This window comes from Homalodisca vitripennis, chromosome 3 (assembly GCF_021130785.1).
Source record: "Homalodisca vitripennis isolate AUS2020 chromosome 3, UT_GWSS_2.1, whole genome shotgun sequence".
Lineage (NCBI taxonomy): Eukaryota > Metazoa > Arthropoda > Insecta > Hemiptera > Cicadellidae > Homalodisca > Homalodisca vitripennis.
The window spans coordinates 16,471,912-16,485,300 of NC_060209.1; the positions used below are offsets into that span (position 1 = coordinate 16,471,912).

At 34.4% G+C, this 13,389-nt stretch overlaps 1 protein-coding gene across 4 annotated transcripts in view; it reads left to right on the plus strand.

The window, feature by feature from the left end:
- LOC124356637 (serine/threonine-protein phosphatase 4 regulatory subunit 4-like) overlaps nt 1-13,389 on the plus strand; it is a 51,896-nt gene that overhangs the window by 17,421 nt on the left and 21,086 nt on the right. For all 4 annotated transcript variants that reach the window (XM_046807755.1, XM_046807758.1, XM_046807757.1 and 1 more), the window contains 6 exons: nt 368-474; nt 3,196-3,422; nt 5,730-5,852; nt 7,321-7,424; nt 11,302-11,499; nt 11,795-11,953. In XM_046807755.1, coding sequence (XP_046663711.1) covers nt 368-474; nt 3,196-3,422; nt 5,730-5,852; nt 7,321-7,424; nt 11,302-11,499; nt 11,795-11,953 — 918 coding nt within the window. The remainder of the gene's footprint in view (nt 1-367; nt 475-3,195; nt 3,423-5,729; nt 5,853-7,320; nt 7,425-11,301; nt 11,500-11,794; nt 11,954-13,389) is intronic.

The following is a 13,389-nucleotide window of genomic DNA, read 5'->3' on the forward strand; positions in this document are numbered from 1 at the left end:
TAATATCTTTTGTTGAACTGAAGATAAGGATATTTTGTTAACTTCAGAAAATCAAATTTTTACTCTGGGGTTTTTAGCAAACTTGGCTTGTAAATGAACGTTTTTCCCCAGTATGAGTTATATTTGTTTGGTCTTCAAAGTGTTAAATATTATTTGTGCAATTTAACACTTGAAATTAAATGAATGAATATATTTTGTTGCATCTTTAGTTTGTAATACTGTGGGTTATTAATTTTCATAAAAAGCTAGAAATATTGTATATGGTGTTAACAACATACCCAACTTTATATTTATATTGTTACTTTGAGTGTAATAACAAGTATTTTGAAATTGTCTTGATGCTCCAATGTCTGATATTGATGTGCAGGTTTTGCCGATTGCTGTAAACAAAGCGCATATCTCCAAGCCTGTTCACGTCCGAGTAACCAGCTGTCGCATCCTCGGCCATCTTGCTCTCTCGTTTTCAGCTGCACAGTGAGTTTACATCATTATACAACTGCTCTTTAAATCGTGTTTTTCTCATCATGTTTTTTTATTTGAAGTTTATTTTTGACGATGGAAGGATTGTAAAGGAAACAGGATTTTTCCGGACATTGGCCATCGTTCAGTGAAACAAAAAATCAGTAACACTACGTTTCGAGATCTGCAATCTGATATCTTTTTCAGGTAAATAACTAACCTAATACATAATTAGAAATTGGTTAAAATAAACAAATCATACCAAAGCGTTATGACACGCCTAAGTCAGAAATAACAACCACCATGTTGTGTGTAAACTTCACTTATAATTAAAACTGAACTACAGAATACAGGTCACAATACGTCTGCCTGTATGATTGTGGGGTACAGTGACCAAGACGTTTGGAATGCTGTTAATAACGTTGTCGATGCCTTTTCTCGATGTAGCAGTCGCTCATGTTGGAGAGTCCACAGACCAATTTAAACCAAACGATTTTAGAACATCTCGAAGCCACTGGGTCAGGGGGTCAATGTGGTTTAAAACATTGATATTGAAGTCTCCAAAAGTCCTCAAAAAATTGTTGCTACTACCATTCAGAGATCTGTATAGAACAATGACAATAATTCTGTGCATGGATCTTAAATCGCTTTTAACTCCAGCGACCTCACACCTTACCCTTTAAAGTGCTTGCCAATTTATAGCTTTCAATTCTGAAAAGTCCAACTGTCTCAGGCTTGAAATTGTGTTCAGAAATAATAAATACATCATGATGCAGTTCACCTGCCATTAGCAATAATTCAATGGATAACTTTGAAGAATAATTTTAAATTGTTGTTCCTTTTGGTTTTTTGTTTGTCATTTTGCGAATATTGAGCCTCCGGTTCTGATACCTTTATCGCGTTCGCTAAACTTTTATTCACTATTGAATTCTATTTTATAAACTTAATATGAACTAGTGAGGTTTATGAAACATGTGTTTACCAAATCATCATCATTAATTGGTAATTTACTTCATGAAAACTATTTTATTAGTCGTAACTGTTCAAGATGCTACTCAAAAAGGAGGTCAAGAAGGGTGGAAGAGGCTTCCTTCCTCTTACAATCTTGTACCCACACCAACATGCTCAATGAATCCAATATATCTCATTATAAAATACAAATTTCATTAGTACTCTTTATAATTGAATTATTTTAATTTGTTCCAATATAAAGTTTGTTTACTTTGATTCGTTTTTAAGTCATTTTTACACTTATATGTCGTAATTTATTGTCACAAACATTCACTCGTTTGTATTTTGTTTCTTTTTTATTGATCTGTCACATTTTGTTTGTCACTTGCTTACTTTTACTACTTTTATTAGACTCCTTTAAAGCATTCTTATTATATTGGTTAGTGACAGTTTAATTTGATGTATCCTCCTTTAGAGAATCAGCAATCATCCCAGCCAAATCGTGTTTCTCAGATTTACTCATGTGGAATCCATGGTTGGTATAATGTTGTATTTCCATGACAGAAGTGTTCAAGAATGAACAGTTCTCCAAAGCATCGGCATGGCCTTTAAGAATGTCATTTACATCTCTAACTTAACTTGTAATTTACATCTCTAAACTTTTCATTTACATCTCAACCTATCTACTTCTGAATCTTGCCATTCTTTGTTCTCTGCGGCCTTCCTACTTACCTGTTATTTCCCAAACGTAACTGCTTTTCATTTTTTTTATGACGTTTGAGATGAGTATGAACTCAAAATTATTATTGGAAGAAAATAAAGAATATACTTACATAAAATTTTTAACTTCATAATTTTAACTGTTTTGTGAATTTTAACCTACAGTTACAACTGTATATGTTAGATGTTAACTTCCAAAGCCCCAGAACTAATGTTATAACTGATTAATCTAATTCAAAACAAAAGTTAAATTAAGACAACCAGTTCTTCAGAGCATTCAAATTGCAGAAGCAAGCGATTCGTATAATCGCACAGTTAAGGTTCAGAGAAACATGCAAGGAAGCTTTTGAAAAACTGCAACTGATGAATTTTGCGTGTCTCTACATTTTGGAAACAACCTTGTTTTGTATGTCTGCATGTGCTATGACACATGGCTGAGTCATACATTCATATTAGACAAGAGGTAGAGTTATCTACAGAACTGGAAGTCACAAGATGAGGTTTATGAAACTTACCCTCACAGGCAGGAGTCCATTTCATCAAAAAATTGTTAATTTCAATAAAAAATACCCCAACGCTTAAGGCGTTTAAAACTTGTTTAAAGCGTTTTCTAGCGTCTCAAGCATTTTATAGTGCTGACGAGTTTATGGCATCCGACTGGGTGACCGCACAATTGGAAGACTGACAATCGGCGTTGGAAAATGGGAAAATTGGCATGAATGAATGTGGTGTGACTGAAAATACTCTATGTTTGACTGTGGTCTTGATGTCTAGTGCCTGGTCAAAATTGTAGAAAAAATATGACTATTGCAATACATTTTTAATAATGTCCTGACAATAAAAGATTTTAATTTGAGATCCGTCTTTGTTACAATTATTCTGGATATATATATATATATATATATATATATATATATATATATATATATATATATATTTTAATCATATTGTTAAAAATAGTTATATAGAGAGCAGGAGTGTTAAATTTGTATATGTTTATTGGCCACATACAGAAAATTGGTATCATGCTAACCATATGTTCTGACTTAATTAATTTACTTCCAGAGTCAAGAGAGACATCATCCCCGTGGTGATCTCTCTGTGTCAGGATGTCTCCGGAGAGGTGCGAGCAGCCATGAGCAAGGAGTTGCCCAATCTCGCATCCACTCTGGGTCTGGAGACAAGCAACTTCCTGCTGAACCATCTGCTGGACCTCGTGTCAGACGAAGAGGTTTTGGTCCGAGAGGCTGCTGTGGAAGCGGTGGCCTACATGTTGCCAAAGTTCCCTCCGGGTACGTCACTTGGTGTACATACATCGTGTTCCTTTGTATAGTATTAATTTCTTTTTAAGCTTGATATTAAAAAATTCTAGAAATCTGTAACATTTATAACCTTGTGAAGTTTTGAACAATTTTGTGCATACAATAAAATCGATAAACAATCACAAATGAAAATAATACAATTTTAAATGTGTATTACTCATTTTGTTTAGTTTGGTTTTCTTGCCGGGCAAATAAAAGCTAACCCTTTATGGTATTTACTTAAGTCTTAAACTAGCAACTTATCCTCAAAGTTTTCATGTTGAATATCTGGTCATTAGCCTACCAATATATTTTGTCAATATTAATTAATGCATCATTTTTTCAGAGTAATTTTCCTTCAGGGTAATAAATCCCCTCCAAGTGACCCACACTTTATAGGGGTGAACCTAGTAAAATCTAGTTTTTGGTACTTAATCCTCAAATAAAGAAGCTAGGCAGTTACCACAGGTTAACTGTAGGAGATATCCTCACTTCATACAAGTAAACTGTTTACTGGACTATTGAGAGAGTACAATTATCTGGTTCCGGTTTTGTATATGTGTGTGAAAACCACATATTTCCCATGCAGATATGTGTGAAAACGCTCTAATAGTATTTCCAAATAGATATTACTCTTGCAATCCAGTAAAATGTGTGCAATGGCATAGCTGTAACATATCCTAATAAATATTTCTTAAAATATTGTGTCAATAGTTTTATGCACCTCCAACGTATTCCAATTTCTTAACAATAAAATGTACTTAACTTTGATAAACCTACTTAAAGATTTCAAATAATATTCAAAATAGTTAATCTCTTATTGTGCGGGTGAGAAGATTTTAATCCACGGAAACGTAAAATATCATTAGGGACCTCAAATTGCTCCCTATGCATATTTTAAATAGCGTGATCATTTAAATCATAATTGTTGAAAAATCAGCCTAACATTTTACCGTATGTTGTATCTGACAAAATATCAATATAAACATATTCTTCATAGTTATCATATTTTCTAAGACAACTTACAGTTTTTGGGCGTACATTAACAAAATTAATTCACAGTTTCAAGACTTGCTGACCTGGATACAGGAAGAAGTGTTAGGATGTATGCAATGAAATCTAGTCAAAAGTAAACATTACCTTTAACCGTAGAACTGGCAAAGTTGTAATTTACAACGCATTTTTTTCCCACCGTGAACTAGCAGAATCGTAATTTGCTGTACATTAGACATCGTCTGCTAGTTATGTTATCTTTCGAACAATCTTCATTTAAAGCGTAGAAAACCATATCATTGTAATCGGCAGATCCCGCACTTTATTTTAATGTACTCACTTTTATACATAAAATGTTTATTTATATTTTACTGGCCAACTAAAAGCTAAAGATGTCTTAGACAAGTGTTACTGTCCAAGTCAACTGGATTCTGCTTTGTTGAGTTTTTCATTTTTTTCATTCTGTATTATGAATAAGACATTTTCTTGATCAGCTTTACAACCCAGATATTTAGTATATTTTGGATTTAAAGTGATTAGTGATTTCTATGGGCTGTAGAAAATAAAAATTTCAACTTCGGAGCACGATACTTCCATAAATGTAACAGTAAACCCAGTTTTTATTTCTTCTATAATAAACTGTATTTTGTTTTGGATAAAATGATATACAACACCTTAGGTTTTGAGTAGTAATTGTTTTTGCAGTTAATTTTTTTTTTTTAACTCCTTGCAATGAGTTATAAAGGCTAAAATGCATGCTAGTTGGGAGTGCCGATGGCCGAGCGGTCTAAATCGTTGGACTTTGGGTCTGAGTTAGAGATAGCGCTGGATCAAATCCTGTCTGTGACCGTTGCACTTTTTATCAGTACCATCAACCTTGTACTGTATCGACTCTCCCCCTTATTCTGTTTGATAAAATCCTCGCACAGACCAGTGGCCCATGAGGACGGACAGAATAAAGCTTAAAAGGGGAAAAAAGTTCCAGGGTTAAAAATAAGTATAAAACATTTACCTGAATTTTCGATTTAACTGAAATATTTAATTTCAAAACCCTACAGTTTGTTTTTGCACTACCAGACCATAGTGTCAATAGTTTACTCCTCACATATTACCTGCTTAAAGAAATCAGTCTACTGCAGATGTGAGATACGGTAAAATAAAAACGATTATACTGCGGTCACTACTGCCTTTGATACCCTTCCTTTCCAGTTCCCTTCTCAAAGATGGTTTTGTTGCTGATGTTAAACATGTGTGTTGTAACATTAATTTTGTGGCATTAATTAAATTTGAATGTCTTTATTGCAGACATATTGAAGAGTACAATCATACCACTTACCAAAAAAGTATTTCCTGATATCGTGAAGAATGAAGATGGTTTATTGGTAGTACTGACTAAAGTTTATGGGCAGTATGCTGTCGGTTTGAAAAGTAAGTATTTTTAATAAACTAAGTACTATATAATACTTATATGGACACACTGTGTATATTTAAAATTAAAACCCTCCTAGTAGTGTATAGATAAGGGTAGCTGCAGCAGTTGGCATTATATTTAAAGCCTACATTATAATGCCGTGTACGTCTTTATACCTCAAAAAACGTATATTGTATATGAGCTTTATCTATAGTGCTATGCCCTCTTACATAGAATAGTTATAATAAATGTAAAAAATGTAGCGTGTAACAAAACTTACTTAAAACTTAAAAATTTCGTGTAAAACACAGACAACAATTTTTATCTATAAATGTTTTAAAATTTACTCAATAACATGATGAGAAAAGTATAATCATTAACTACTAAATGATTTTAATACAATAATCTTAAAATAAAATAGACTTGGATTTGAATTAAACTTACTTTCAGTGCATTACTATAAAAAAAATTTTGATCTAGAAAAATTAATACTGTATTAAATCTGGTTAGTTTCTTTATGGTCTTTCATACGGTGGTACCAAAGTAATGCTTTAACAATATCAGATATACCAAGAGTTGGTTAAAATTTGATTTTTTATAAAACAATAAGAACGTTTTTTTCACTAAAACACAGTGATTTTTATTTGTGTGTAAAAATAATTGGGTATTTATAATAGTACACATCACTTCATTGTACAAAAACAAAAAAAGAACTATGAAGATCTGTTTGTACAATAGTTTTTTCTTAATGCAAATTTACAGAATAACGGTCGGCACATTATATGCATATGACTTGTAAAAGTGGCAGCAGCACTCAAAGTGTTAATCCTTAGTTAATTTCGCACGTAAACTTTATTAACCCATTGCGGATTGTATTGTTTTGGCGCGCGGGCACCAGTGGGCACGAATTAATTTACGGTCAGCGGCCGAATGAACAGCAATGGTGCGCCACATCGTATCACTCGCTATTATATACTCACTTCATATCTACATTGAACTGGATCCTGGTTTATAAAAATATCTCCAATTATATTCATGAAAACAAAATAATTGAATACAATATATTGTTTATGAACTATTGTAATAAATATCTCTAATAAATATCAATCAAGGGGGGGGGGAGTCAGCTCTAAACCAGCCTCTCCAGTCAAAGCAGGCAGGGGGTGGCATACCCTTGTTTAGACTAGCAAGAACCTTTGACACTTAGGGAATGAACCCCACCAAACTCCAACAGTCATCTCCCGCAGTAGACTAGACCTATAGAATTGCCCTTGCACCCCAGAAGCTCGACATTCGCGGTTAGTGATGTGCCGCTCCTGGACATCCATAAGGCTGCCCAGATTTAAGTGACACATCGGTTTTAGCTGTGCCCAGTGGAGGGTTCAACTGGAAGGTATAAACCAGCCAGAAGTGATCCCTGCTGGGTGAATGCAATGGTTTACTGAAAACTGTGTTTATGTTGAGAAAAGTTGTTATGTCCCTCAGATTACATGACAGTGATAGAGAAGAGCCAGTTTCTACAGCGTTACATCCAGATGTCCCAGCTCAACTCCAACACTAGACGCAACAAGATCAACCCCTACAATCCGGTAAGCTTCACTGAGTACTACCTGTACTAAGGTGTAATTATCACCCATGTTAATTGTCTTTTATCGGACAATATATAAATTTATACAACAGTTCAAAGTTTGTTTAACCGGAAAGGATTTCTGCATGATTCATTAAAAGGATTTCTGCATGATTCATTATTCTTTAACACTTTGAGTGCTGGCCCTAAATGACATGTAACTCTGTAGAATGCTGGGCGTTTTTGGTGGTTTTCAAAAATTTATTTAAAAAAAAGTATTTAAGGTATGAGAAAAATACTTACATACCTTAATTCAGCTTACTTTCGTCTTTCTTTTAACGTCAGATTTTTTGTGGTTTTTTTTAAAAACTACACATAAAACATGTTTTTTAAAAACATATATTTTTGGGAAAAAAAATATTTTTTGAGACAGTTTTTTTATCTAACTTACTAAACTAAGCATACATACAATTATTTACAATGACAAATTTACAAATATAAACTGTCCTTTGAATAATACAAATCATGTTTTTATATTTTGTAGTTTTTTGACAAAAAACTATGCCGTCATATTGATGCGTCGGCATCACTTTCACTGTCAGCACTGTTTTCAGCATCTGTAACATAATGATATACTATGTAAAATATGAATATATTTTTATTTTATTCATAAGAATAAAATATTAGTTGTATAAAGTTAATTTATTATAATACAAATTATAGTTTGATTCACGAAAACAATAACATAACCAAACTTTTAGACTGATGTTTATATGATAAATAGACTTACTTATTCTTACCTGAAGTATGTGTCTAATCTTCTTCCATTAAATCAGGATCAATGTCAGAATCGTCAAAAAATACTATCTAATCCAATAAAATTATCTTTATCTAATACATCACTGATCGCAACGTCGGTCAAGCTGCGAGAAGCCATGATTGCGACATCGACTGCCGGCTGCAACGAACGTCACGTTAGCGGCACGTAAACAACGCGACCGAAGTTGCTTTGTCATTAAGCTCATACAATACATCTGACGCTTTCTAGCGGTGAATTGTGTTACTCAAAACCCAAATAACATTGTAGAGTAGGCAAAACCCGTTTAAATACGACAATGTAATATAATACCAATTGAAATGACAACCACGTAAAACTACGGGATTAGCATTCTTCGGAAGTTTCGCCGTTCCATAAAATTACAGGATTAGCACTCTAAGTGTTAAATGTTCGATATAACTAATTGCTCTTTTAGTAAAATAAAGATTCTTTGTAAATTGTCTTTTGAAGAGGAACCTCGTAGTGTGAGAATTTTATAAATTTTTTATTTTCTAGAGTAGATATGTTTTATTATGAAAAGTCGAGTTGATAATTAATTTAGATGAGGTATAATTTATATGTTCCTTCCAGATCAGAATATATCCACTTTAACATCCAGAAATTTAGTATCAATAACTTCCTCTAATTCAGTATCAACCATAATTAAAGTGATGGATTGATTTAATTTTTGTTAACTTAAAATTTATATATTTGGTCTTTGATGGGTTTACTATCATGTTATTTTGGAAATAACTGAAATCTGGTTGACGTGTGTGTGTGTGTGTGTGCGTGCGTGTGCGCATGTACGAGGGCTGTTTTTTTTTTAACTTCCAATCGTGCCACTAGATGGCTGGGCGAGCGGTATCGGCCAGCAATGCGCGGCAGTCAACTGCGCACCTCTCCCACTACAACCTCACTCATTTTCGGACGGCCGACGCCATTTCCAATTTATCTAGCGACACATAAACATGGCTACCATGATAGAATCTCCCGCCAAGTGTGAGTTGAGAAGTGTCATTCGTTTCTTGCAAGCTGAAGGGTTATCTGCAGCAGAAATTCACCGTAGAATGGAACGAGTATACGGTGAAAGCTTTATGAGTGACAGTGCAGCATGTTAGTAATGTCATTAACAAAGATAAGGAAAAAGAGAGGGCCTAGGATGAAACCCTGAGGAACTCCATCTTTTATATCGTTGATATTAAAATAAAACTCTGAGGTAGATATTGTTTTGATTTTGTGATTTGTCTATACAAACTGACATTTGTTATGTACATAATTTGCAAACTAATTCAAACACGGGATAAGGCTGCGTATACCAATTTTGAAAAGTTTTCTTCTTAAAATATCAAAATTAACAAGATAAAAACGCTTTGTTAAGATAAAAAGAACACGCCTTTACTTAAGTTTTTGCATCTTCATAAAAAATATTGGAATTAACATGTAGGCTAATTATGGCAATATGGTCGTTATGAACATGGTCAAATATGGCAATATGGTTATTATTAGCCTTTTTCAGTTTTTTACTAGTAATTTGTTTTCAAATCAAACTTTTGTATTTCATTGTTTAACCTTACCGTGGTTTATTGATGTGTCTGCATAATTAACGCATTAAAAGGGTTTATTGATGTTGCATCAGCAATTGGACAGTGTTGTCTTTAATTTGTGATAGCTTCAATCATACTTCACAAACACGTTATATACGGGCAGGCCCGTCCGTACTCAGACCGGTTGTTCTGGACAACATTTCTAGGGTCTGCCACACTTGTACGGGGCGGGTGGCGGGACATGGGGGTCTCGGTCAAATATTTTTCCAGTCCGCCAAAGCTGAGTATAGCCCTGTATCTGGGATCGTTAGAAACTAAGGACTATACTAAATAACAGATGTAGCGTTGAAATGCAGCTGAAAGATATGTCTCAGCTATACTCTGTTATGTTTGTTTACTTTTTGTCATGTTTGTGTTGTTACTAGTGTTGCTGTGGATATTTTATGTAAATATGGAGCCTTTAGGAACAAGTGAGATTGATAGAGAAATAAATGAAGACTTTATAATTAGTGGCAGTAACGTACATGACCGATGTAGAAGATGTTCCGGAAACTAACTTGTTAGATTTTTCATCATGTAGTGACAAAGACTATGTCCTGATGTCGACTAAACTGAAACCTCTGATGATGAAATCAATGAGAGTAGCGATCCAAATACTACTAAGCCTATTCCTGTAGCCCAAAGAATGCCTCGAGCTAACGTTAAAAAACTGTGGATTAGAGCAAATACCTCTGAACCTGATATAGATATAAGGCCTACGTTTAGGGTTAAGAGTTAGTTGGAATCTTTGTTGGATGGAGCACCCCATGAATAAAATCAAAAAATTGAAAATACTTGTATGCTCACTTGTACATCCTCTAGCACTAAGAAACTGTAACAGGCAGACTGCACATGAGGTATTTTACATTATAATTTATTTCTCTTATCATTTTGAAACATTTTTAATACATTACAATCATTTTGATGACCTAATTATCAGTATTTAAACTTAGTGGATTTGAATCTTTTGAACTTTGTGTGTTTTCATGAAATCGCAAATATAGTAAGTGTAAAAACTTATTTACAAATGTAAAGATTATACATTAGCTATTCATTAACTATCAACTATTATTACACATTACGCGTCAGTTATATGGTTAAAACTTTTTAAGAATCTGTTCAATTTAGAATTTTATAAGAACTGAAATATTTTTTGGTATGATGTTCTTTGTAGATATACATTTCTTCATCTCTGTGACTGTAATACCAAATACTCTAAACTCAGTTTGAAGGTTAACATTACTCTAACACAGGATGCCTAAAGAGAATGAAGATAAGAAAAGATTAACAATCTCTTTTCCATTATCATACGATGGCAAAGATTCCACAGATTGCACCATACATAGCTGGTGAAATCTTTTGAGTACTGAACAGTTTTTAAAGTTTAGATTACAAAGTTTCTAGGTGAAAAGAAGGTTTGTAGGTTTCCAAAGATAGCACTATTCAAGTCTCCATTGTCTCTCATCAAAGTACAAGACAACAACATGTTTGTAAGGCAGATCGTGATGGACGAGGATGAGTTGGCGCTACGGCTCACTGAGTGCCGACTCAACTGTGCCTACAATTTTCCCGCCATGGTCCTGTTCTCCCAGGATCTCAAGCAGGAGCTGATAGATGCTTTAATCAGTGTCATGCGTAACCTAGCCAGTGACAGCTTCTGTCAGGTCCGCAAGAAGATAGCTTCCGGATTCTATGAGGTGAGTTTCACATTTCCCGCACAATGATTACTTTTTTATCGTCTACTACATCCGAATATCTGTTAGAACTTGTTCAATGGTTTTCCTTCGCTTATTATTTATTGTTGATATAGTTTATAAACTATATAATCATTTTCTTTATTTTTGCAACAACAAATTTAGAAATGTAGTTGTTGTTTATCTTGCACATAACAAAGATGTTTTTAACAAGAAACATTAAGCATAGACATTGTTTGGAAGGCCGTATGCGTAACATCCTCAACAACAAAATAATGTTGACTTTGTGTTTGATCAGGTGATGAAGCTGATGCCCAAGTGGCAAGCAGCACTCAAGGTGGAGTTCATCAGGCTGCTCAAGGATGACATAGACATTGTTCTGGAAGGTCTCGTGCCAAATGTTCCTGACATCTTACTCAGTATGTCTAGTACCAACACGCTAACTTCAGATAAAGTTGTAAGTCAACATATCTCAAGGTTTTTTTAAAGAAACACATCTTATTATTTAATTCTTAATTTTTTGTATTGCTTGTGCAGGTAGAGTAATATCAAAAGTATTTACATCTTCAGTATAAAATATTGCAATTTCATTTGATTGCTTTTTAAAACTCTTAAGTCTTTAGTATTATTTAAGAATATCTATATATATATATATATATATATATATATATATATATATATATATATATATATAAAAAAGGCAAAGCACATACTCACTCAATCACTCAGTACTAATTCTCCAACTTACTGATATCTCAGAAAGTTGAAAATAGGCACTTGTTGCCTCAAGGAAGCATTTTAATAAAGAACAAACATCCATAAAGATTGAAATAGGGTAGCAAGCCTTTGAAGAACTATGTATTTGTTTTTAAACATCCAGATGGCCTAGAATGATGAAATTTGAAATACACTCAACTCATACTCTCGACAGACCGAGTACAGATTTTTATGATGGTGCACCCTCCAGAAGAAATAAATTTCCATTTTTACATTGTGCCAATAACCTAGAAATACAGGGTGCGCCAGTGAAACGGGCGATTTGTAGACGAGTCCGGCTGCGTGATGGGAGGGGGAGAAGTCAAGGTCACCGCTATTCTTGTCCTCCCTACTGGGAAGTTTAGTCGCCATGCAGCGTTGGTCCGGTGAAGAGCGTGCGTTCGCTGTTAAAGCCTTTTACACTGGTGGTGAAAGTTACGTCGGTGCTCAACGTGCTTTTCGCTGTCATTTCCGCCTGCCTCCTCGTGCTCGTGTGCCATCAGCCCATGCTATTAAAGGCTGGATTCAGAATTTTGAATCGTCAGGTTCAACAACCAAAAAAAAAGGCGGATCAATGAAAACAGTGCGAACACCTGAGAATGTGAATGCAGTGCGCACAGCAGTGGAAAGAAGTCCACGTTGATCTGCCCGACGCCATAGCACAGCATTAGGGATTTCCTTCACTTCGGTAAGAAGAATTTTGCATAAAGATTTGAATTATCATCCCTACAAATTACAAATTGTGCAAGCTCTAAACGTACAAGATTATGGTGTTCGGTTGCATTTTTGTGAGCAGTTCCTACACTTCAAAACTTTCCAGTGAATGAACAAACGTTTTTCCAAAAAGATGGAGCTACCAGTCATACGGCAAGAGTGGTTATGAATGAATTGTCAGCTTTGTTCCCGAATCGTCTTATCAGCAGGAATGGGGACATTTCTTGGCCACCACGATCGCCAGATCTCTCCGCATGCGATTATTTCCTGTGGGGTTATTTAAAAGCAAAAGTTTTTGAAACCCGACCAGCATCTGTAATGGATCTGAAGCAACGAATTCGTGATGAAGTGAATGCTATTCCTTTGAGAATGCTCCGAGACACTATGGATAACTTTCGTTCAAGACTGGATCAATGTCTAAAT